Source organism: Lagenorhynchus albirostris, chromosome 19, assembly GCF_949774975.1.
Source record: "Lagenorhynchus albirostris chromosome 19, mLagAlb1.1, whole genome shotgun sequence".
In the NCBI taxonomy this organism is placed as follows: domain Eukaryota; kingdom Metazoa; phylum Chordata; class Mammalia; order Artiodactyla; family Delphinidae; genus Lagenorhynchus; species Lagenorhynchus albirostris.
In genome coordinates, this window is record NC_083113.1 from 17,090,163 (window position 1) to 17,115,656 (window position 25,494).

Consider the following 25,494-nt stretch of genomic DNA (forward strand, 5'->3'; position numbering starts at 1 on the left):
CAATGATCAATACAGACAAAGGCCCTCTGGAAGTTTACTATCTGATAGGTGAGACAGACAATAAAATAAGATAATTTCAGATCGTGGTAGGAGCTATAAAAACTAAAGGATGATATTACAGAGTATAGCTGTGGGACGGCCAGGGAAAGGTCTTTTTGGGAAGGTGACATTTGAGCCAAGAAGAGAGTGAGGAGGAAACCACCTTGTGAAGATCTGACTTCTGCATTCCAGGCAGAGACAACAGCAAGTGCAAAGGCCATGAGGCAGGAATGAGCTTGGTGTGTTTGAGGACCAGGGAGAAGACCCGTGAGGCCGGAGCATGAGAAGTGTGGGCGTTGGGGGTCAACAAGAACAACAAACAACAAGAACAAGGTCTGATGATTCCCTCAACTCCCCGGGGTTGCTCCCCACCCCCTGACTGTGCCTCCCACCCTTCCAAAATCTTGCTGCTGGGGAAACTGGATCCTTAGGTCCCCGGAGAGGAGTGAAGATGCTGAAGAACCAGGCCTGGGTCCCAGGGATGGAGGGTGCCTGAAGGTGCAGTTGGGAGAAAGGAGGCCTGGATAGTGGGTGAGGAATAGAAAGGGGAAGTGATTGGAAGGGCAGACATCTGGGCTCCGGGGTGGAGGGCCTGAGCTGGGCAAGGAGCAAAGATGCCATGTGAGTCTTCTCCATTTATGACTCACCTACTCTTCCTCCTCCTCTTCATTGCTCAACCCCAAATCTCCCTGGGAATTACCTCACTGACTGGAGATCAAGTCAGTGCCTCACAGGGTAATTGAGTCATGAGGGGTGGAGCAGAGGAAAGGAAGCAGAGGATAAATAGTAGCTTTGCCTCCCTGGCCCCTCTCTGCATCCTCCCCACTTCCCCAACAATATGCATCTTGCCAGTTTGCTCAGCTCCTGCTTCCTCTTGCTGCTGCTGGGACCTTTGCCTGGATGGGCGGCCGGTGCTGACCCCGTTAAGAAGGTCACTGAAGGGATCAGCAAAGGGCTGAGCAATACAGAGAGAGAGGTGGGCAAGGCCCTGGAAGGCATCAATAATGGAATCCCTCAAGCTGGAAGGGAGAAAGATTTTAGTGGACTCAACAGTGTGGGGAGCCAGGCTGGTAAGGAGCTGGACAAGGGCATCCAGGGGCTCAACCACAACTTGGACAAGGTAACCCATGGAATCAACAATGTCGCCGGACAAGCAGGAAAGGGAGCAGAGAAGTTTGTCCCTGGGGTTAACAGTGCTACTGGACAGGTTGAGAAGGAGGCAAACAAAGTGATTCAGGGGGTCCACGATGGGGTCAACCAGGCAGGAAATGAGGCAAGTAGGTTTGGCCAGGGGGTCCACCATGCCGGGAAAGAGGGAGAAAAAATAGTCCAGGGGGTCCATCATGGAGTTAATCATAATGGAGAGGAGGTGGGAAAGTTTGGTCAGGGGGTCAGCCACGCTGCAGGGCAGGCTGGGAAAGAGGGAGAAAAAATAGTCCAAGGGGGGCATCATGGAGTTAATCAGGCTGGAAAGGAGGTGGGAAAGTTTGGTCAGGGGGTCAGCCACGCTGCAGGGCAGGCTGGGAAAGAGGGAGAAAAAATAGTCCAAGAGGGGCATCATGGAGTTAATCAGGCTGGAAAGGAGGTGGGAAAGTTTGGTCAGGGGGTCAGCCACGCTGCTGGTCAGGCTGGAAAGGAAGTGGAGAAACTTGGCCAAGGTGTCCCCCACGCTGCTGGCGAGGCCGGGAAGGAGGAGGACGGGTTGCATCAGACGGTTCATGATGGGACCAACCAAGCCGGCAAGGAAGCCAACCAGCTGCTGAATGTAGGTGAACAGGGGTGGGGAAATGGGGAGAAGGGTGTTGGGGAGGGAGAGGTTAAACCCTTGGGACATTTGGGGCGCCCAGGTCCCTATCATTTGGTGAAAGAAGCTTGGGCAGCTCTGTAACCGTGTCCTCCTTCTCCCTTACAAAGGAGCTGGTGGTCAGCTGGTCAGAAGGATTAAGCCATCTTATCTGCAAAGCCCTGTATCAGAGAATGGGAATGGGACCCAGCCCCACCTTCAGGGGGCTGCCTCCTAGTTAAGGAGCTCTAAAGGGAGGGACGTGAAGCCTCTCCTGGGGAACAGGAAGCAGTGACTGAGGCCAAGGTCTATCATGGTGCGAAGAGAATGAGTGTTGAGAAAAGCCAGAGCATCCGCTGGAGCTTGAGGAATAGCTTTGGGAGAAAAGCCCTGTTCTGTTTAATGTTCATAACAAGCCTGTGAGGTAGGTGGGCTGAGGACTCCCTGATTCTCAGGTAAGGAAACAGAGGCTCAGCGAGGCTTAAGGGATTTGCCAAGGTCACGTGGCTAGCACACAGCTCTGGAGAATCACAAGTCGGAGTTCCTTCTCTTCCTCCCCACCGCCCCACCAGAGGAGGCCTTCTGGAGGATGTCTGATCCCCACTTACATAGGGGGAATAGATACCGGAGCCCAGGAGAGGCAAGCAGAAGCACGCACAGCGTAACAGGCTCCAAGGAGGAACAGGAGAAGGCTGACTCCCGCCTGCCCCAGGTCCCCACTCCCCAGTCTCCACGAGGACTCTTTGGGGCACCACCTTGAGGACTGGCCCAGGCCTCAAAGCCCATAGCTACAGGGGCTACCAGCCACGGAACCAGAGAGGTGTGGGGTGGGGAGGAAGAAACTATGTAGAAAGTGTGCAGGGTGAAGGAGGGGCTCTGAGTTAGATGCCAGGATTCACCACATAGAGACCAAGAGAGGGCTGTTTGTTTGGGGATTTGAGGCCGGCAGCAGCAGTGCAGCAGGGGAGACACTGCTGAGTGGGGAGAGCATTAAGGACAGGGATCCCCGAGTTAGGGATCAGGTTAGCGTGTGTGTAGAAGGGGGAGCTTTGAAGTCAGGGCTGGGCTTATACTATGGTCCTGGTATTTGCGTGGCTTCTCTGGGTTCCCTTTCCAGTCGGGCCCCTTCTCAGTGACTGAGAACATCTCATTAACTGAAAGAAAAGGGAATTGAGGGAAGACTAAGCAGTAGGGGCAGACGTTCTTCCTGGCTTCTCCTCCCATCTCTCACAGAATCCCCACAGCAACATGGGTTTCCTTTCTGGATAGCGAGGGGCAGGGGGTTAGCCTATGCCTTCTGCCCCAGCCCCGGTCGCCCTAGGGGAAGCTGGCCACTGGGGAAAAGGAACTTGGGAGACCCTTAGGGTCTGGGGGGCGTGTAATGACAGCCTGGGCTTCATCCACAGGGCAGTCCTCAAGGCAGATTCACTCACCAGAACGGAGGGGCTGCAACCACAACCTTAACATCTGGAGTAAGTCTCACGAGCACAGGGTGGGTGGGGGGCGGTGGCGTGGAGGCTCTCCTAGGAGGGCTGGTGCGACAGATGCTGGGGACTAACCTTCTCGTCCTTGAATTTCAGGCTTTGGTCAACAAGCCCTTCATTGACCTTTCAGTTCTGTGGAAGGTGAGTGCCCACGTGGTTTCTACTTCCTACTTGGGACATGCTCTTACATCTTCTTCCCGTTGCCTGTTCACTGACAATTGCACTGTGGACAGACACTCAGCCTCTGCAGACACCATCCAACCCATTTTCCAGCTCTGGTTTTCCTTTCCTCACTGCTCTTTGCCCTTCACATCCTGCTTTCATCTTTCAGGCGCTTTCTGTTCCCACTGAGGCACAAAAGTCCTGTGTACATCTCGGAGCCGGGAAGGGAGGGGCTGCTGAAACCCTCCCCTCTGTGTGCCTGTCCCCTCTCCGCGGCATCTCCCGTCAGACTCCCTCCCTGTTCTGTGCATCCCTCCGCTGCTCTGTCCCTGCTGCCTTGTGGCAACGTGCTGGGTGGCGGGAACCTGTAGCTCTGTCCTCTCCCTGGTTGACGGCAACCTACCTGCCCCGCCAGCCCAGGAGAAAGGTTCCTGTGGGATGCTGGTCCTCCCTCTGGGCCCAAAGGAAAGTCCTAGCTCTTCTGTTTGCATTTAGTACATTCAGATGCCTGAGCCTGGGGCAAAAGGGTGAGGGTGTGTAACAGCCCTAAGACTTGCCAGGAACCCAAAGGCACACCCTTGTTTGTTCCCGGGCTGTGGAGGTGGCAGGGGATCCTCTCAGGCAAAACACACAAGGCTTCTCTGTCCCTACAGAGGCCCCGGGCACCTCTGCCTGGGAGGACCGTCTCCCTATTCTTCCTGAATCTAGGTGCCGCCTTCCGTATGTTCTTCCCCAGAACATAAGCAATTCCGGAGCTAGAGTAGTCAGTCTCCCTCCCATCTCTCTAGGGTGCACGAGGGTAGAGTTCTTGCGACTGTGTGCCCTGCATCCACCCCCTCTCTCCTCTCTTCCAGAGCCTCACCAACATCATTCTCTAAACTGACGAACTGGCCTTGTTGAACAGACTGACATTCCTGTTGTCGTATCAGCTGAAATGACCCGAAGGAACCGGGGGGAAGTAGGAGTATAGATTTCTGGAGTCCCTTAAGGGGCTGTACTGAGATTTGTGGATAATACAACACACTGTACTCTCATCATGGTTCACTGTGCTCCCTCAGGAGGGATTCGTGGAGGGGAGGCTTGTCTTTTCTCCTCTTGCTTCTTCACCGGAGACGCTGGGGGGTCCGATGCACAGGATGGGTTGAGCTGGAGATTTCAGGCTGATCCGATGGAAGAGGGCCATCACAGGGACAAGCCATGCTTCACTAGTGCAAAATTCATGCTCAGCACGGGGAGGAAATTCGTGCAGGGGAAGCCCCTCCAGGTCAGTAGCGGGGGCAGAAGCACCAGGGAAAAAGTGGCAGGAACCTTGGTGAAGCCCAAGGGGGTAGCATCCTCATTCGGGAGTGTGGCACCAAAGGGATGTCAATAGTCACTTGTGTGTGTTGCGCAATCAGGGCATGCGAGGCTCCCTGCGCTTTGCCTGCATGACCTCACCGAATCCTCCCAACCACCCAGTTAGGTAAGAGGTACTGCTATTGCCCCATGTTATAGAAAATCCCATGGAGGCTCATGCAAGTTAAGAAACATGACTAAGGACACACAATAAGTGGAGGGAGAAACAGCCTAAGAGCTACCGAGGACATTCTGAAAACGAAGAGGCCTCTCTCCTGTTTAGTATCAGTAAGGAGGAGACTCAGTGAATAGGAGAGAGGAAAGAGGTACATGTGGGAGGTCCTCTCTTGGGGACAAGGGCCAAAGGCTCAGGGCGGAAGCCACTCGGATGACAGGAGGCCTCTTTACAAGGACAGGAATAGGGACACAGAAGGCCCGGCTCAAAGCCCGGACCAGTAATGATAGCAACCACTACATCCTGAGCACTTCGTAGCTTCCAGGTACTGTGTGAAGGGCTGTTCATACTCTGTAACCATTTAAGCCTCCCACAACCCAAAGGCAGAAGTTCCCTATTGTATGGATGAGGAAACTAAGGCTCAGAGGGGCCAGGGCACTTGCTGGGGGCAACCCAGGAGAAAGCAGCAGGCCTGTCTATTGCCAGAACCTGACCTTGCACGGTCGCCTGTAACGTCTCTAGAACACTTGCCAAGCACAGGCCTGAGCGCTGAGAGACCTACATTCCAGTCAGAACCGTGCGCCTGTAGGCCGCATCCTTCCCCTCCAGGGGCCACCATTTCCTCCCATGTAAAGGGGGGTGGGTGTCTGCAGGAGAGGACTGCAAACATGGCTTCCAGCTCCAAAATTCCATCAACCGTGGGACCAGAAATAAGAGACAGTGTTCTTGCCCTTTGGGGAATTTACAGGCTTCGTGGGGAGATGAGGTGTATAAACAGAACATGAAAACAAATACAAAGCGATGCATCAATAAGGACTAAATGACACAGCAGGGAGGGGAGGGACCTGACGTGCACAGTAAAGGTGGTGCTCCTGGCGCTTTATGTTCTCCTTGTTTTTCCTTATCTGTAGAATACCACCATTTTTTTTTAAGTTTTGTTTTTTAATTTATTTTTTACTTTTTTTTTCTTTTTGGCTGCGCTGTGTGGCTTGAAGGGTCTTAGTTCCCTGACCAGGGATTGAACCCGTGCCCCCTGCAGTGGAAGCGCTGAGTCCTAACCACTGGACCGCCAGGGAAGTCCCCAGAATACCACCATTTTAATCACATGTGTTGCTTCTCTCCCCTGGCAATATTTTACTGCAAAGATGAAAGAATTTTATAGTGGCTACCTGCATACCCACCACTTAGATTCCACCCCTAGCACATGACTACGCTTGCTTTATCGCGCTTCCACTCATCACACACCTAGCCATCTAGCCACGTACCGATACATTTTGGATGTATTTCCTAGTAAATCGCAGACCTTTGTTTCATGCATTTCAAGAAGTAGAAGTGTTCATTCCTACCACACATTTCCTGAAGGTCTACTCTGTGCTGGACGTCTTTTCACCTGGACTGGAGGAGTCCCTTCCGAGAAGGGAATTCTTCTTTCAGAAAGTAAAAGCTTTCATTGATTTTATTGTATGCCCATGTTCTTGCTTGGCTGGGGGTCCTGGAAGTGCCAAAGAGATATAGGATAATCAGTATGTGCTGGAGGTCAATCCTGGGAGGCTTCTGGAAGAGAAGAGCTGAGCCAGGACTTAAAGGTGAAAGCGGCATGGCTCAGTCCTGCCTTGAGGCCTGGTGGGCTGCTTCCTCTGCTAAGAGAGTCCTCCCTGCCTCTATGCCTCTGTGTGCCCCACCTCCCCGAACCTCACCCAACCTGAACCTAGGGACGCCTCTGTTACTCTCTCATGGCATGCTGACACCGGTCTTCACAGTGCTGTGACAAGCTGTAATTATATACTTACCTGTTTCATGTCCATTCTCCCCCTAGACTAAGAGGTTCCAGAGGAGGGGTCGAGGCCGGGTACACTTGTCTGGCAACTAGTAGAGGGGAGCCTATTGGCCTGAGCGGACTTGGGAAAGGCCTTGGAATGAGGGTGAGCAAGAACCTGTCACCTGGGCCAGACAGGGAGAGCCAGGCGAGGGCATGAGAGGGAGAGGGCAGTTTCTGCAGTTGTGCAAGAACAGGGAGAGGAGTCTGGGCGGGACCCTCACAGCCATCTTTTATTGGGTGTTCACTCTGGGCTAAGCACTTACAGACATGATTCATTCACCCTCACGACCTCCCTCGAGGTAGGTCCCACGATTATCCCCTTAGACATGGTGAAGCCGAGGCTCAGAGAAGGGAGAGAGTTGAGGGAGGCCACGCAGCTAGTAAGCACTGATGGCCAGCTCCTCGTCCAGAGCAACTACCTGCTGGGGACCTCTGCTGGAGGGGCGGCAGGCTTCCCCCGTGACCCTGGGGTGGGGGAGGGGCTACTTCAAAATAAGTCCCCTTTACCAAGTTCAATCTGACCCCTTTACCTGGGTCAGATTCTGACAGCTCCATTTTTTTTTAACCATTTTAATTAATTAATTAATTAATTTTTGGCTGCGTTGGGTCTTTGTTGCTGTGCACGGGCTTTCTCTAGTTGCGGCGAGCAGTGGTTACTCTTCGCTGCGGTGTGCGGGCTTCTCATTGCGGTGGCTTCTCTTGTTGCGGAGCACGGGCTCCAGGCGCGTGGGCTTCAGTAGTTGTGGCACGTGGGCTCAGTAGTTGTGGCTTGCGGGCTCTAGAGCGCAGGCTCAGTAGTTGTGGCGCACGGGCTTAGTTGCTCCACGGCGTGTGGGATCTTCCTGGACCAGGGCTCAAACCCATGTGCCCTGCAATGGCAGGCGGATTCTTAACCACTGTGCCACCAGGGAAGCCCTGACAGCTCCATTTTACCATGATCTTGTATATGATTTTGTATGTTTGTTTAACAGCTCTAGGCCTCAGTTACCTTATCTGTAACATGGGAATAATATTTATCTCTCGAGGTTATAGTGAGGACTACATGAGATCATGCATGTGAAAGCACCTAGTCTTCTGTTTGGTTCACAACAGGTATTTAATAAATATGCCTTAAGACTGATTTGAGGTGACCCCTCAGGTCCAGGGATGTCTGAGGGTAGTTTTTCCCAGAAGGTAGAACATGGGACTGCTGGTGGCATGGGAGAATTTAGGTGGTTCGTGAGGATGGCTTTGAATAAGTCTGAATCACACAGTGAGAAATTTACTCTTTTCTTAATTCTCTTTGAAGCTTTCTGATTAGGTAAAGAGGAAGACTCCATTTCTGTGCTGGTGTGCCTGGAACACCTCTCTCATACTTGCTAATCTCCCTTTTTAACAAAGAGGGTACAGGAGCTGCCGCCAGCTATAATGTAACACGATTGTTTGCTTCTCACTTTGTTTTTCTGGTTCTTTCTATATATGGGCCAGTGAGCCTGGCTTTCCACTTAAGAGTGGTGATATAAAGTATTCTCTTAAAATATACTTAAGAAAGTAAGCTGGCTTAAAGAAAAATATTAGTAACAGAGAAGGGAGAGGGCAGCTCTACACCATGGTGAGGGTGTCCCGCGAAGGAAGTGTGGGAAGGAGTCCTGGAGTCAGTGAGCGTGCACACCACCTCCTGCCCTGTGGTCCTGCCCCGCGGGAATGGGAAGCAGCAGGCTCAGGGGGCTGGGATGTCCATCACCAACCCCGGAGGCCTCAGATTTCCTCCTGCTCTCTGCCCCTTACATGGCCCCGGAGCAAAATCCAAACTAATTCTATCCAGGGAAGAATGAGGGCTTCGAAAAGCAGGGGAAGGTCTGAGACACGGAGATGACAGAATACGCTGTAAGCCAGGCTCAGGAATGAGACAGGCTGGGCTTAGCTTTGCCTCTACCGCATACTCACCATGTCCCCTCTGAGCCCCAAGTTCTCTGTCCCTAAATGTGGTGTCTGCTTCTCCACTCCCAGGAACCCCAGGTCCTCCCGCTTGGCACTGCCTTGGGTCACTGGGACTCATCGCCGAGTCATCCCATGGAGAGACAACAGGCTCTGGAGTCAGGGAGGCCATGGGCCCCGGGGTGGGGGATGCTCTCGCCCGTGGGGCTGAGGAAGCGGCCCATGCTCTTGGAAACACTGGGAGTGAGGCTGGCAGACAGGCTGAGAATAAGACCGATTCTCCCAGGGCTGTCTGAGCCTTAAAGTGCCTAGTCCGGTGCTGGGCACATAGAAAGCCCTGGATAAACTGCAGCTACAGCGATGATGATTATTTTTATTGTTATTACCCCCACCACTATTATCATCATTAAAGAGTCAGCGATGGGATAATAAGGAGCTAGGAAGGAGCAGCGGAGGACAGACAGGGACTGTGTTTACATCGTGAGAGGTGATGGGTGTTACAAGTTGGGGTGAAGGTGTTGGGGTGGAGAGGGAGACTGATGGAGAGACGCTGAGAAAGGCGGATAGAAACCGGCCCCTCCTAACTCGGCGATGAGTCCCAGCGATACAAGGCAGTGCCAAGTGGGAGGACCTGGGGTTCCTGGGAGTGGAGAAGCAGCCTCGCTCGCTGAGCAGCGATGAGACCTCGGGAGGCTGCCCGAGTTCTGCATCCTGAGCTGGGCCCAGGGGAGAGGGCCACTGGCTGACCCGGGGCTCCTGCCCCTGTGCTGACCCCTCCTCCCTTGCCAGTGCCACTCTGGCCCCTCTGGGAGGGGCTGGGGGCAACAGTGGGGGTGCGCTGGTGTAGTCCCAGCCCTCGCGGCAGGCCGTGAGCTCACACACGTGCCCCCACTAGGCCCAGTAAACAGGATGGGTGCCTGGGTCAGCAGCTCCCTCCCTAGGTCTTCCCCGCCCCCTCATTCCTTGGGGGTGGCCCGCCTGCCCAGCTCCCCAGCTCCCCGCCCAGCTTTCTCAGCTCAGAGCAGCCGGGATGCTAACTGAGACGCCCCGATAACCCCTCTCAGGGTCGTAGCCACTTCCTTCCCCGACAGATGCCTGGCGTCCCCATCGAGGGCGGTCTCCCGGGTCCCAGGCTCTCTGTGGCTGGAAGGTGTGGAAGTGTGAGGCAGTCACCTTTAGGTGGCAGTATGGGAGGGGAGAGAGATGGGAGAGACAAAGGCCGATGGAAACGGAGAGGAAGGCTGAGGAAGGGCACCTGCAGCGGCAGGTGGCGTCCTGCCATTCTGGCGTCCCCGACCCAGGCTGGCTTACACCTAGGGTGGGTCCTATCCCGCTGGTTCCCTACCCTCGCCCCCCTGATGAGGTCCTGCCTGATTCCTCTCTCCTAAGTCCCCCCCACCCCACCACCTCTAGGAGACACTACCAGCCTATCACCTCAGATGCGACCTCCTACCCTGCGCCCCAGACTCCTGGGGTTGGGAAATGGGAACACTTTGGCACCGGTCTCATCCCATTTGCCCCTCCCTCCCTGATGCACGGGCTCCCTCTCTGTTTCGACACAGGCTCTCAGACTCACAATTACAGCTCACCTATGGGTGGCTGGGCCTGAGTCACTGGGGGGAGGGACTCTGGGCTGCCCAGCCCTGCCACCTTCTTCCAAGCTACAGTATAAGGAGTAGCGGCGGGGACAAGGGCTCTGGGAAAACAGGGACATCTGGGAAAGGAGAGAGAAGGCTGCAGACCTAGAGGAAGGGAGAACGAGAAGTCAGAAGGAAGGAGAGAAGGGAGGAGGGCACGCAGACGCAGGGAAAGAGAAAGGGCAAGCGAGTAAACTTGGGTGGGAAGAAGACACTCAGGAGAGAAGGAACGAGGCAGAGATGAAGCTACAGGGGTGTCTGGCCTGCCTCCTGCTGGCCCTGTGCCTGGGCAGTGGGGAGGCTGGCCTACTGCTGAGTGGAGGGGAGAGCTCTGGAGCAGGGGCCATGGAGACCACTGGACACGGGGTGGGAGAGGCCATTGGACAAGAAGTGGGAGAGGCCATCAAGCACGGAGTCGGGGAGGCCACTGGCGGAGGGGATGGAGAGGCAGCGGGTTCTGGAGTCAAGGAGACCATGGGCCCCGGCGTGGGGGATGCTCTCGCCCGTGGGGTTGAGGAAGCGGCCCATGCTCTTGGAAACACTGGGAGTGAGGCTGGCAGACAGGCTGAGAATGTCATTCAGCACGGAGTGGACGCTGCCCACAGCTCCTCGCAGGGGATGCCTGGCGGCAACGGTGCTTTGGTGAGTGGCTGGAAGCCGGGTGTGGAAATGGGAGGCTGCGGGCAGCTGGGTTGAGAGTCCTGGGAAGCAGTTAATAGGAGGAAGGGCTCCCTTACTGGTGGCTGTCTGGGCCAGTTTCCTTCTACATTAGGCATCCCTCCCCCACCACCCTGAGGTCTCTCTCCACCTGCTTCTCCCTGTGGCTCCTCTCTCTGAGTTGCTCTGCCTGTCCTACCCCATCCCAGAGGGAGGTGGCCACACACACTGAGTGCAGCCACGTTGTTCTTGCAGGGAACCAATGGGCAGCCTCCTTCTGGAGGCCATGGCTCCTCTGGCTCTCCAGGCAGTCCTGGAGGTCCAGGGATTCCCTGGGACCAGGTGTATTCTGGAGGCTCAGGTGGCAGCTTTGGGACCAACTCTCAGGGAGGCTCCTGGGGCCACGAAGGCTATGGAGGGGCATTCAACCTAGGCACCAACACTCAGGTACATCAGGACATCACCCTGGCCCTGATGCCTGCCACCTCCCTCCCTTCAAGCCCACACTTTTGGCGTTTCCCTCGTGTCCGTCCCGATCCCATGCTCAGTCTCACCCTCCCTGCAGGCAGCTGTGGCCCAACCTCCTTATGGCTCAAGGAGAAGCAGCGACAACCCAAATGCAGAGGTAAGAGGAAGAGTCTGGAGAAGAAGAGGTGTCTGGATGCGTGTGATAGGAAGTGGGAGAGACGAAGAGGAAAGAAAGATGGGCAGGGGAGGGGTTGAGGGAAGAGGCAGATCGGACAGGGGAGAGATAGGTGTGGGGAGGAGGCTTGGAAGAGTGAGATGGGCATGGAAGAGAGATGCGATGGGAAAGAAGGCCAAGCCAGGGAAGCAGGAGAGCCTGGCCTGTGGGGATGGCTTTGACTGAAGTCTCAAACCTCACCCGTCCCCTTCCCTCTGCAATGCACCAACCGCCCACCATCTGGCTCAGGTGGAAGCTCTAGCAACTCTGGGGTAAGAGGACAGGACAACCTGGGGCATTCTGCAGAAGTTCTGCTCCTCTCAGACTGGGCGGGAAATATTCCTGAGCAAGGGAGGCCGGGGAGGGAGGAAAGCAATCTTGGTGTCCTCATCTTTAGACCTCACTCTGGTCTCTTCCTGACCCTCAGGGAAGCAGCAGTGATGGCAGGAACAGCGGTGACAGCATCAGTGGCGGCAGCAGCGGCAGCAGCAACAGCAGCAACAGCAGCAGCGGTGGCAGTTCTGAGCTCCACTGGGTAAGTTCTCCTTTGTTGAAGGCAGAGGTGGGGCCCCTGGTGGTCCCTGCTGAGGAAACCCACTCCGAGGTCTTCCCGAAAGCTGCCAGCCCCAGGGTAGGTGGCGTCACCGGAGCTGTCATCCTGGGCTCCCTCAGCTTCTGTTCCCCACCTTCCCAGCCTCACCAGGAAGTGTGGCTTAAATGTGCCCTCTAATTTCCAGAAGAGGTGCCCTGCTTACTGTGCTCACTCTAGCCCCTCGTCATCCACTCCCTGATGCCGGGGCTGCCCTGTCTCCTGTCTGACCTCTAGTTCTGCAGGCGTGTCCACTTGGCGAATTGGACTAGAGCTGGGGTAGTGGATGGAGCAAGAGAGGTGGGCACAGGGAAACATGACACTTGTTTGGGAAGCTCCCAGGAGGATTGGGGCAGAACCGCACGTGGAAACTTAAGGACATTTACAGAGCTGAGGTGTGGACGCTAACAAATACAGTGTCCCTACGTGAGGGGTGAGAGGGCCAGGAGGGGACCACTACTTGGCAGCCGGATTGGGGTGGAACTCCCATCAGGGGTCCTGCTGAGAGGGGGCACAGCTGGCTTCCTTGGGGATCTGGGCAAGGCCTCAGGCAAGAGGAGGGTCTCAGGCAAGGAAAAGCCAGGTGTTAATTTACTGCTCCCTGTACTACCTGCTTTCCCCCGCCACCTACAACTGACCCTTCGAAAACTCTAGAAATTTTGATCAAGGCGGTTACTCCCAGGTAAGGATTCTAGGGGTCCCTTCCCCTTTCTAGGTTCCAGGAGAGGGTGAGGGGTGAGGAGAGGCAGGAGGAGGGCCGAAGGAGCCCCAGGGTGCCAGGGTCACGGCTCTTATGAAGTTGGTCTCCAGTGGCTTTTCCACCCCTGGCATGAAGTGGAGGTTGGACGGCAGCAGCTCAGAATCCCCCAATTACCCCACATCTCCAAATACACGTGGCCACACCTACCCTTCTCCGTGCCCCGAATAACTTCCCTCCGTGACTGACCGGCTGAAGATGGGACAGTGTGGAGCTTGGGCAGGGCGTTAAAATATCATAGTGCCTATTATGGGATGACTTCCTATTTTGGGAACGATTTGGGCCCTTCCAAGCCCTTTGGAGACCCCACACGGACTCTCGCTTTCCCTTTTGCTGGGATACAATACCAGCTCCTCCTTGGGTAGCAGGGGTGGAAGTGGTGGGAACAAACCGGAGGTGAGCGTCTGGCGAGGGCGTGTCTGTGCAGATCTGCCCCCGAACGGTGGGAAGGAAAACAAGAGGCGTTGAGGGATGGGCGGGGAATGGGCTGACTGCCGCCGGGTCGGCGGACCCGGGCCAGCCACGGAGTTAAAATGCTGCAGTCTGGGGACTGGACTAGGTGTCTTCGTGGGAAATGAGAGTTTCTCTTTCTCTCTCCCGCCGTGCGATAATCCACGCAGTGAAGTCCACGTGTCCGGGGAATCTGGGGGTCAGGTGAGAGGCGAACTTGCAGTGACGGCAGCTCATCACGGCAGCTGTGCACCCTCCTCAAGGCAACTCCGCTCCGGCCCCCCCTCCTAAGGCTAGCTCTGGTCCCAACCCCCTCTCTGGGGAATTTACAATCTAGAGGGAAGAAACCAAACACATGCTCCTGAAAAGACTAACCAGCTCCGAAGTAATAATTAATTGCAGATCCTTACATGATATACCTCACTTTATACCACAGATGGGGCTGTGAAAAATCCTATGAAAACCAATCCTTCTAGAAACATGATTGTTTCAAACGTCCTATACCCTGCGGGTAAACAGTATTAGGGTGACTTCTTTGAAGGACTTTGGAAACAGTGTTTCGAGAGCGTACCTGGAAACAGTGTTTCGAGTGCGTACATGGAAACTGTTTCCAGAGCGTACATTTCCCTCCTAGTTATTCTGGAAATCTGCCTCTCCCTCAGCAACTGCTGTGCTGACAGAGGAAGTGTTGGCTAAGGCTCACAGGAATCACCTAGAGGTCTTGTGAAAATACAGATTCGCATTCAGCAGGGCTGGGGTGGGGCTGAGATTCTGGTTTCTAACAGGCATCCTGGAGAGGCTGCCAGCCCGTGAGTGGGGCCCACAGGGCGAGGAGCACGCCTAACGGGGAGGAGGAGGCGAGGGGTGGTGATGCCACCTGGAAGGCTCTCGGGAGAGCTCCTTGCATATCAGGGATACTCACCTTTCATGGGTAGACAGGTTTTAAGGAACCCTCTCCCAGTTTGTAATTCTATTTCTAGTTTTATACTACCAAAGTCTTCAATATATCGTGAGGTGGAAAAACAGACAAAAATGACAGAATCATCAAGGGGATATTTTTTTAAACCATATTTAAGAAGGCAGGGTTGACAAGTGGAAAGGCAGCGAACTTTGATTCAGAAGATGGGGGTTCAAACGCCAGCTGCGTTACCTGTCATCTGTGTGTCATCAGGCAAGTCGATTAACCTCTCTGAGCCCAGGCTCCCTCTTTGGTAAAATGGGGACAGCAAAGCCTAACTTGTTCACCCCCCTCAGTTACTGCAGCGCTTTCTGCATCATAATCACATCAGGGTGGTTCAGAGTCCCGACACTGGAGTCTGACACGGAGACAGATGCTGAGAAAAGCTGTTGGACAGCTCTACGTTTCAGTTTCTCCATCTGTAAAGTGGAGGCATCTCCACGTGGGAAAGTGGCGGGTGGAGGCGCAGTGCCCCGTGCACAGTGGGACTACATATTGGCTACTAGCAGTGTTTGGGGGGGCAGGGCATGGGGGGGAGCACGAATATGGATATGATTCGAGGGACTGGGTGGGGTTATTCTGCTGAGCAAGTAGCGAGTCAGTCCAGGAAGGCTTTCTGGAGGTGGGGCTCTTAGGTACTGTGTTGAGAAGAGGAGAAGGTGGCTTGACCAGAGGCGGAGAAGGGTGGGCCAGGAGTGGGATGATAGGTGGCAAGCACGACAGGATGTAGAGCCTTGACCATCAGCTCCCTTTTCCCCACCCAGGGGCAAGGGTCTAGCGGGGGAGGGGAAGCTGTCAATAGAACCAACATCTTGGTGAATGAGGACGTCACTCCTCCTTGGGCTGCCTCCGCCCGACACCCACATCTCCTGCCCCTGCCTCGTGCTCACAGCGTGGGTCCTTACTCTCATCCCATTTCTCATCGTCCCTTAGAACTCTCAGCTGTTTCCTGGGCTCTTCGGCTTGGACACTTTCTGGAAGGTGAGTTCGACAAGAGTGCTCTGCTCGCTCTCCTTTGCAAAATCAAACCTCTGTCCCTTGGTCCCACAGGCTGAAGTCTTCTTTCTATGATGACTGTCAGCAGTGGCCCTTGACCTCTCTTGTCCTGGGGCTCTGAGCCAATTACATGATGACCCTATTTGGTCATTCTCCTTCTTTTTCTCTGCAGAATTTAAAATCCAAGCTGGGTTTCATGAACTGGGACACCATCAACAAGGTAAGGGCTGGAAGGCCGTTCATTCTGATCTTTGTGGGAGAAGGGATATAGAGAAGAAAGCTAAACCCTTGCTTGGTGAGCCAGGGAGCAATGATGATGGTCACGAAGACAGCATTCCAGCCAGTGCTTTAAAAAGAAAAGATGAGGGGCTTCCCTGGTGGCGCAGTGGTTGAGAGTCTGCTGGCCTGATGCAGGAAACACGGGTTCGTGCCCCGGTCCGGGAAGATCCCACATGCCGCGGAGCTGCTAGGTCTGTGAGCCATGGCCGCTGAGCCTGTACGTCTGGAACCTGTGCTCCGCACGGAAGAAACCACAACAGTGAGAGGCCTGCGTACCGCATAAAAAATAAAATAAAAGCGTACTGCAAAAAGAAAAGATGAAAACAAGGAGGAAGGACAGCAGAGACCTGAAAAGAGAGGGGGAACTTGCAAGCAGCTGGGAGTGGGGGGACGAGGAGGCAATGGGCCTCTTTCATGTCTCAACATGCAGACCCGAACTGGTCTGAACCTCAGTGTCCGCTTTGACACCAGAAGGTTAAGGGGAGAGTCAGTAGGCCTAATCCTCAGGAACCAGAGGCAGAGGTAGGGGACGGACTGAATCATCAGGCGAAGCTAAAAGACCACCTGAGGACTGACGCCCAGAGAGATGGGAAAAGGAAGCGAACACACCGAGAGCCTGGCGGTGTCGTGAGTCCAGGCCCTGCACATATGCAATGTTAGGAGTCGCTTGGGGCCCAGAACCTGCTTCTCCTTCCTCCCCGCCCACCCCTTCCTCCTGCAGCGGAAGCCCTGGCCAGGCTGATTTGACACCAGAATAGCAGAGGTACCTCCAGAGCAGAGGGTGTGGACTGAGAGAGGAGGTGAAGGACAAACAAACAATCCAGATACCAAAGGCAGAAGCTGCAATCTGCGGCCCACTGACTGTGTGATTCATTTTTAAAGAACAGTATGGCAACATCGGGCCCCTCTTGGTCAGACTCCCACCGCCCACCACAGTTCTTCTAGCCACCCGCCTGGCTCCTGTGAGCAGTGTAGTTTCTGACCCTTCACGTAAAAGAAGGCAGACTAGGACCCCTGCCCTCCAGAACTTGTGAGGGAGGGGGTTGGTGGCAGGTGGGGAGGCAAAGGGACAGCCCTCAGGAATGTCACTTTCTGGCAGTAAGGTGGGGAGTGAAGGACAGGAGATGCAGAAGCTCCCAGCTACAGCGGAGTCCTGTTTTGGATGCACAAAATAGACTGTTTTGTTCTATTTCGTAAAGAACTGTCTCTGGTAGGGGTGAGACGCCCTACCATGGACCACGGGGAGACCAGGCCCCTGAGCAGGGGGCACTTAGGGTCTGATGGGAGAACCAGGGCACACACAGATACTTCCCAGAGGGCCAGAGGACTGACAGCCAAACGTTTTTGCACATCCAGGGGGGCAGTAAGGGGAGTGCTTGCAGTCAGGCGGCATTCATTTGGGGTGGCTCCCCCGAGGATCGGATCTCCTAGGGAAGGGGCAGCACAGAGGTGGGCAGAGAAGAGGGTGGAGCGTCCCCAGCTCCTTCACGGCGGAGGGAGGGGCGACGAGGCAGCCGAGGACTTCAGCCAGGGTGAGGAGTAAGGAGGGGGGACCAAACGTTCCTGGCAAGTATGGGGGTGGGGTGGGTTTCAAGCCCAAGCTGGACTCTCTGGATTTGCCCCGATGACAGCCGTGGGCCAAAAGGTCCCTGCGGATTTCCGGAGCCGGGGTCCAATCTACCCTTGCCTTGGTCCACTAGTCCCTGAATTCCTAGTCATTGACCTCCCCCTTAGAACTTATTTCTTTGCTCAGGACCAGAGGAGTTTTCACACCCCGTGACCTCCAGATGGATGGGGGCCCCACCCATTCTCTTTTTAAAAAAATTTTTATTTAATTTTAATTTTTATTTTTGGCTGCGTTGAGTCTTCGTTGCTGCACGCGGGCTTTTCTCTAGTTGCGGAGAGCGGGGGCTACTCTGCGTTGCCGTGCGCAGGCTTCTCATTGCGGTAGCTTCTCTTGTTGCAGAGCACAGGCTCTAGGTGCGCGGGCTTCAGTAGTTGTGGCATGCGGGCTCAGTAGTTGTGGCTCGTGGGCTCTAGAGCACAGGCTCAGTAGTTGTGGCGCACAGGCTTAGTTGCTCCGTGGCATGTGGGATCTTCCCGGACCAGGGCTCGAACCCATGTCCCCTGCATTGGCAGGCGGATTCTTAACCACTGCGCCACCAGGGAAGTCCCCCTGACCAGGGAAGCCACTGTCTCCCCACTAATCTCAACCCTTGTCCTTGAAATAAATATCAGCTCTCCCACACTCCTGGTGTCTCCTCCTTTCTTACATCTGCACTGTTGTTCCAGGAGGGGTTAGGAAGGGGAGACTTCAGCCCTACAGCTTTGGGAGATGGGCTGGAGGTGGCGTGACAGGTGCAAAGGTGGGCATGTCAGGGGCAGGTTCTGGTCCTGAGGTTTTGCCACAGTTGTGTTCTGCCTGAGGCCGGGGGGTAAATGGGGCTAGAGAAGAATGGTGTCGTGTGCTGTGTATGTGGCGGAGGGGTGGTCAGTGGCTCCAGAGACCTAGCTTCTCTCTCCTTGTTTCCAGAAACAGTTTTCTGGTGTCCCTAAAGACACCCAGCTCCCCCTGGACCTTAGTCACAGTGAATCCTGTAGGCTGAGGAATGGTGGTCGCAGGAGCAGAGGGGCTTAGGGGAGCAGGGGTCAGACTCCCTGCTCACCTGTTCCCCACTTTCATCCACAGGACCAAGTCCCAGACCTCAGGACTCGCATCTTCCTCTACTTCTGTCGACTCTGGGAGGTAGGAGAATTCTCCGTCTTTGAAGAACTGAGGATCCTGGTCATCCTGTCCCTTTCCCCTCCCTCCCTCAAGGCAGCTACCCCTCCCTCCAGCCTACCTGTCACAAAATTCCCCCTCTTCTCACTTTTGAGATAGGTAATCTCACCCAAGTCTTATCACCAATGCCACCAGAAATGCTGACACCCTCAGTCTCCGGTAGGCTTATCTTTATCTAACCCCAAACTACACCCAGCGCCAAACTTTCCCAACCAGCTGCCCCCCTCCACCCTTGGAATTCTCTTTCCTCATGGCCCACTCATCTCTCCTTCTCCCTCCAGAAGTTCAAACAAAGCACTCCTTTCTTGAACTGGAAAGCAATTACTGAGGTAAGGGCAGTGGGACCCCTCATTTCAGGGTCGGGAAGCTCAGCTCTGAGGACGTGGGGTTCTGGGCCCTGGGCAGTGGCTTGCAGGTTCTGTTCCGGTTCCTCCCCGTCCCTGCTGAGGGGGGGTGCCTTGCTCCCTTCCCACTTTCCTCCCTTCCCACTTTCCTCCCTCTGCGCAACGCCTCACCAGGGGAGGTGGGATGGGAGAGGGAAGCTGTGAGTCACTGAAGAAGGAGCAGAGTGGGAGGTCCTCCCTGGGATAAAAGCCAAGGTCCAGGGTTAGGGCCTCCACAGGCACAAGATCATGAAGCCAGCCACTGTCTCCGCCTGCTGCTGTTCCGGCTGGGCGTGGCCTGGCTTGGGGGAAGCCACAGCTGCCACGAGCAGGTGGAGGGGACCATGGGGTGGGGAAGAGGGAGGGACCTGGGACTGGGGCCAACTCTCAGAGCTGGAAAGGGGTCACTAAGGAGGAAAGTTGAAGGGCGGCGGGAGGGCAGTGTGCATGGGGGGAGGACGGAGGGTCATGGTCGAGTGCAGGCAGCTGCAGGGGGTCTGATTATCTGGGTTCTGGGAAGGATGGGCAGGGCCTCTGGGTCCTGTCAAAGGCCACACGTCCATTCCGCATGGCCAGTGGCCTTCGGGAATCAGGACGCTTGGGCACTGAGGCAAGGGCTGCCCACTCACTTGTCCATGTGGGCACGTGAGGCTGGACAGATGGGGCCACATTGTCTGATTTTTCAAGAAAAGCTAGAAATCTGGTTTTCAACTAATTTAATTTAAACATGTGGACCAAGCAAAAAATGTCTGGAGGCCTACGGTCTACCAGTTTGTGCCCACGGTGTAAGGCCTAATAGTGGGGTTAGAATTCAGGTATGGATTAGGCAGAGAGTTAAGCCAGACTTGGGAAGAACATTCTGACCCTGAGAGAGAGAGAGAGTGAGTGAGTGTGTGTGTGTTTGTGTGTGTGTGTGTTTCTAGTAGAGAAGTGACAATGGCAGGAACTAAACTTCCCTCCTACTGAGGAGATTCTCCTCTTGCCTCGATCGGGGCAGGGGAGGTGGCCAGCGCACCTGCAGTGCTTCGTAAGGGGACTCCATCTCCTTTCTTGTATTTCTCCCCTTCCTTTCTCTCCTTTGACCCAGAGCTAACCTAACGTACTCCACTTCGCCTCTATGAATAACAGACCATCCTTCCAAGGACCGTATAGAGAACAGCATTTGGGAACAGGGATTAAAAGGCCTGTGAGGGGAGCGGGGTTTGCTGCAGGCAGAAGGCGGGCTGGGGCTGAGGTGCCCAGCTCTGCCCCGGGAGCTTGTGCGGGTACCGCTCATCTGTTATTCTAGCTCCGGCTCCAGGTGCCTGGGTGGCGGAGGTGTTGCCAACCCATTCTCTACCCTGGCTGCCCAATGCTGAGTGTAGAGATCTGTCCTGTGTCTATCTGGGCCATCAGTTTCCTCCAGGCCTTCTCTGTAGGCAGCGCTTATCACAGACCACTGAGAGGGGTGGGGTGGGCTGGGCGGGATGCTGGGGCTCTAAAGGGAGGGCAGAGCCTGGGTGGTGGGATGCTGGAGCCTCGAGAGTCCAGCAAGGCCTGAAGCACCACGGAGCCACCCTCACCGTGGCGCCCTCTCCCTTTGCATCCGTGCGTCATCGGACCAGAGGAGGGTAGGCGCTGCTGGTCAGGTGAGCCCCTCCCTCAGGAGGCCCTAGAAGGTCCCTGGTTCCTCTCAGCCTTGCTCCCGGGTCTGGCCAATCTGCAGTTCTCTCTCCCCATGCCCCCCGTTCTGTAATTTTCTCAGCCTGGCACAGGATGCCAGGATGCGGCAGCTGTAGCTTCTAAGGTAACTGCCACCCGACCACCTGATTCAGACTTCACTTCTTTCCTTGGTCTCCTCGCCTCACCTCCCCAGGGACACTTGAGGAGCTGGGAGAGGTGGAGAGGGACGAGAGAGGCAGGGCCATCTGGGCTGGGACCATAAAGCGAGGTGAGGGCGTGGACTCTGGCTCAAGGAGATTCTGTAGAAGAAAACACATGACACGAGGAGGGGAGGAGGCAGGGGCTTTGAGAAAGGTCCAGCCAGGGCCGGGATGTGGGAGCAAAATGCCTTCATCCCTTCTCTCCCGCCCCCTGCTTCCTTCCGCAGAGCTACGATTATAACCAGCAGAAATACCCTACTGCCAGTGGGGGGCAGCACTCAGCCCAGATCCCCACTAAGGTAAGGCTTGCAACCTTCCTGACTCCCACTGCACGGGGTCTGCCTGGGGGTGACAGGGGAGGCCTTCACTGCCAAGGTCCTCTGGGTAGGCTAGCTGAGGCCGAATCCTGTTCGCTTTGATAGTCATGTCTCCCCACCCCTGTGCAGGGGGACTCCAGCTCCCTGAGAGCAGTTTGGAAGAGAAGGGTAGAAGGGTCACACCCACTCACTCAGAAAAGGTTCTAGGGGAGCCGTGGGTGCATCGCCTGCCATGGAGAAAACTGGGACCCAAATCCTCTCAGTGAGGAATATAAGGCTCAAAAAAAAAAAAAAATCACACGACACACGGCAAAACAGACAGACAGGTTTCCTTGGTCTGCTGACCTTTCTTGGGGAGAGGAGGCCAGCCCAGAGACTCTTGGTTGGTGGGAAAATAAATGCTTCCTTTCACAAAGGAGATAACAGGAAAAACAATGTGACGATTTTGTTTTATACGGGTGCAAAGAAAACAATCTGATAAATTCAGTAAATGAATGTGCTACATACTAATTAGGCTGGTTAGAAACGCACAAACGAACAGGCAGTATTATCCCTCCATCTCTCAGAGTAATAAAGGGAGAGAAGTCCTCTCCCCTCCCCTCTCCTTGGGGAGAGGACTTCTACTGAGAGATCAGAAACTAGCTGCTGACTGAAAGGAGGTGAAGATGTAGTTAACACTACCTGTGGGTATCCACTTCTGCCCATTGCTCGTGGCCAATTTCTATCCCCCTAGCAGGCAGAGGGAGACCTACCTTTCCTCTTTTCACCCCCCTTGGTCAGTGTGTGCTCAGGGACCATATTCAATATCATCTTGGGTAAAATGCGCTCAGGGTGAGATATCTGCTGTGGCTGAAGGGCCACAATCAGACCAAAGGACCTTTGGGGTGATCCTGACCTGAGCCTGTCCCCGCCATGGGCCCCTCCTGAGCCCTAAGGACATGGTCGAGAACAGAGAGGGCACTGAGGTCCTCACCTCACCTCCTCTGATCTTCTCTTTACAGTGCGGAGTCACGGTTTCTTCCTCGGTAAGTACTGGGGCAGAGAAAATCCGGCTGGCGAGAGAAGGGGTCTGAGGCCAGAGGGTGTGCCGGGGACGGCGCTCTGTCCACTCATTCTCCTCGTCCTGCAGGCTTCCCGGGCGCGACCTGACCTGCTGCAGTGGGTGAAGTTTTGGTAGGTGAGTGTCAGTGAGCTGTGCAAGGCTGCAGCCAGGAGCTGAGGCCCGCCGCCCCGGGGGTGGGCGGGGGGAGGGAGGGCTGGGGGCTTGGCCCTCCCTTTGCTCTGGGTGGACACACTAAAGGTATTAAGGAGGAGACCCCAGCGTGGGGTGTGGAGAAAAACTCATGAGAAGATGACCTAGAACACTCGGAACACCCTCTGAGTGCTGGGTGGTGGCCTGACAGAGGCAGGGCCAGAGAAGAGCAAGGCAGGCTCGGTTAAGCAGTGGGAACAGGATAGGCATTGTAGGGCGGGGGCGGGGAGGACTGTAGTGAGGGGAACCTTTCGGGTTTAAAGGCTCAGAGGCAGAAAGACGCGAGTCGCAGGTGGGGAAGAGGTAATATTTGCTTTAGGGAGGAGTGAAAGTGAGGGGACCGCAGGTGACATAGGCAGGACACGAGGGAACTGTGGGCGCAGAAGTTGGGTGAGAGGATGCCTGGTTTCAGCAGCTCTAGGAGTGGCCGTGTTCTACCATTTTCTCTTTTCTTGTCTTCTAGAAAATCACTTGCAACTGCGACTGAAGCCCTGAGAACCGTCAGTCATCAAGGGACCTGACTGTGCCCCTCCCCCAGCTCTTGGTATGGGTGCTAACACCTGCTTTTTCTAGGTTGGGTACCTATCTGTCTATCCCTTGTTTCCTCCCACCCACTGTGGTGTCTCCTTGACCGTCAGCCTCAGTGGATACACCAGCCATTGCTTCACCTGCTCCATTTTGTGACCTGAAGTTACCGTGACAGAAATTCAGGAGGCACGTCCTACTTTAGAGTTTCTCTGTGGAAATAAAACATGAGTCTTGTTTCCCTAAGACTTTGGCAAATTTTTTTTTTTTTTTTTGCGGTACGTGGGCCTCTCACTGTTGTGGCCTCTCCCGTTGCGGAGCACAGGCTCCGGACACGCAGGGTCAGCGGCCATGGCTCACGGGCCCAGCCGCTCCGCGGCATGTGGGATCTTCCCGGACCGGGGCACGAACCTGTGTCCCCTGCATCGGCAGGCGGACTCTCAACCACTGCACTACCAGGGAAGCCCAACTTTGGCAAATTTTATTCTTTAATACTACACTGATGGCCTGGATCAGGGAGGAGGGAAGAGGGAGGTTCAGGGGCAGGTAACTCGCCTTCTTCCTGAGAGGGGTATACAGGATGGGCCGAGAGAGAGAAGACTGGGATGTCCTGATGAGAAGTAGCGGATCTCACCGGGCCTGGGTTTCTCCATCTGTGAAAAATCATCTTTGCCCAATTTACATGTGACTAGCAGGCTTACTGCACTTGGAGCAGTCACGGATGTTCCGCTGGCCTGAAAAAGCCACAGGGGAGCTACTGAAATCAGGAGGTGGGAGTTAAGGGGCTCTTCCAAGAGAGGAGACCCATCCTGGAGGGTCAGGGCAGGGCAGAAGGAAGAGCGAAGGAAGAGCGTGGGACCGGCAGAGAATACGCCGCAGCCTCAGCCTCGTGCACACGCCAAGGTGTGGACAAGGGTGAGTCTGGGTTGATGTGTTTAGGAAGCTGGGGGGAGTGGCGAGTCCCCAGTCCCTCGTCACATGCCGTAGAGGCTCTCCAGGAGACAGAGGGGTGGTGAAAAACTTCTACTCCATTCATGCACCAGGGAAACAGCCAGAAGCTGGGGCTCAGGCTGAGCCTGGGCTGATCACCAGCAGAGGAGCCCTGGGCACGGGGCGGGGAGTCTGTGCTTAGCGTCTCTGAGCAAAGTCCCGCCAAGCCCACACAGTGAGCCTAAACGAAGGGGCCCCACCTCTCTCTGACACCTCGGAGGTCCTTGACCGCCTCTGGCGGACCCAGGAAATGAAAGGAGGACGGGAAGCACCCTGCCAGTTTCAGTGACGCCCTCAGAGATTGCAAGTTCCCCGAGGGCACGACCGCTGTCTGCCTCGATCACTGTTGCGTTCCCGGGGCTTAGCACAGGGGCTGGCACTGGGTGGGCCTCAAACGGTTGATGAATAAATGAAAGAAGTCGGGCCCCAAAAGGACTTGGGGGAACAATTTGATGTGCATCCTCTTCTCACTTCTGTCCTTAAACTGCGGCTCCTGCCTTCTGTTCACCTTGGGTTTCACCTGGGAAGGGAGGGCCTTGCACTACCTCCTCGCAGCCACAGGGAAGAGAGCGCGGTCCGTCCCGGGGCCTGAGGCTCAGTCCTTCCCGCTGACTGACAGCGGGCTTCCTGGGGTGTGGGGTGAGGGCTACAGACTGCTGGACCTCGGGTCTCCACGTGCCGGTCCCTGAGGGACTGAGGGAGAAGCTGAAGGGGTCAACATTGTTTCTGGACTTGGGGCGTGCCTGGTCCAAAAGGCTGAAAGCCACCCTCTGAAGTTTAAAGCACAGGCTAAGGCCCTCAGGTGTGAAGGAGTCTCTTAAAACGGCAGCCTCCCCTTTGTCCTGCCGGAGCCTCTGAAGCAGCTTCACGGCGGAGCCTCCGATGTTCGATTTTCCCCTAACGTCCATTGTCCCACGGCAGCCGGGGAGTTTCCCCTGCTCAGAATCCCCCACGAGCTCCATTAGTTGTAGAGTAACATCCCCTCGGCGTGGCTCCGCACCGTTCACCTCTGCTTCCAATGTCAACCTGGACCTGCTGGGAAAGGCTCCCGAGGAACACCGCTGCTACCTGTCCCTGGAACCCGAGATCTTCAGAAGGTTGAAACTTTAACGACTTTTGGTCTAAATTCAAAACCCCAAGCCAGCTGAACCGAGGACACCTACCCAATCGCTCTCACGTCACCTTGTTTTATTTTCTTCACAGACCTTGTCATGTTCTTGAAATGATCTTGTTTCCTAATTTTTTGTGAGGTTATAATCTGTCTCTCTTTAACTGGAACACAAGCTTCACAGGACAGGTACCCTGTCCATCTCGTATCCTCGGCACCAGGAGTCAAAATGGCTGCATAATAAATATCTGGGTTAGAGGATGGAAGGAGAGATCAGAATTAAGTGGGCTCAATCCAAGAGGTCTTCCTGGGAGAAGTTTAAGCAAAGCGTGCACAGGGCAGAGGGTGGGCGGTGAAGGAAGAAACCAGACCTGCTGGGCAACGTGATTGCTTTCTTGGGTGTGACCCTAACCCTGGCAGAGGGAGGACAGGACGGGACAGGGATGCCCTGGGCTCTGCCCCCCAGTAGCCCACACCCCAGCCCCCTTTCTCTCCAATGATTCTAGGCTTTTCACCTAGATATTCGCCAAGACCCTGAGGCCCCAGTGCGCATCCC

General features: G+C 55.2%; 1 protein-coding gene across 2 annotated transcripts; it reads left to right on the forward strand.

Annotated features, from left to right (window-relative positions):
* On the forward strand, window positions 1–23,086 carry LOC132509728 (suprabasin-like). Of its 2 annotated transcripts, XM_060131078.1 has the most exons (13): window positions 1–1,804; window positions 3,229–3,294; window positions 3,403–3,447; window positions 11,574–11,633; window positions 12,118–12,225; window positions 15,378–15,425; window positions 15,613–15,660; window positions 18,409–18,465; window positions 18,783–18,830; window positions 20,974–21,045; window positions 22,065–22,088; window positions 22,193–22,240; window positions 22,779–23,086. In XM_060131078.1, exons 1-12 carry the CDS (start codon window positions 878–880, stop codon window positions 22,238–22,240), a joined length of 1,551 nt encoding a protein of 516 aa, XP_059987061.1. In that variant the 5' UTR covers window positions 1–877; the 3' UTR covers window positions 22,779–23,086. The 2 variants fall into 2 exon arrangements, with proteins under 2 accessions (XP_059987061.1, XP_059987062.1); XM_060131079.1 differs by lacking the exons at window positions 1–1,804; window positions 3,229–3,294; window positions 3,403–3,447 and adding an exon at window positions 9,371–10,993.
* Window positions 23,087–25,494: the final 2,408 nt, after the last annotated feature.

Excerpts from the sequence above, each read along its gene's own strand:
- LOC132509728 (XM_060131078.1), top strand. The coding sequence starts at position 878 with ATGCATCTTGCCAGTTTGCTCAGCTCCTGCTTCCTCTTGCTGCTGCTG. Across the intron at positions 15,426-15,612 it reads GCTTGGACACTTTCTGGAAG|AATTTAAAATCCAAGCTGGG; the intron begins GTGAGTTCGACA and ends TTTTCTCTGCAG. Across the intron at positions 21,046-22,064 it reads CAGCCCAGATCCCCACTAAG|TGCGGAGTCACGGTTTCTTC; the intron begins GTAAGGCTTGCA and ends TTCTCTTTACAG.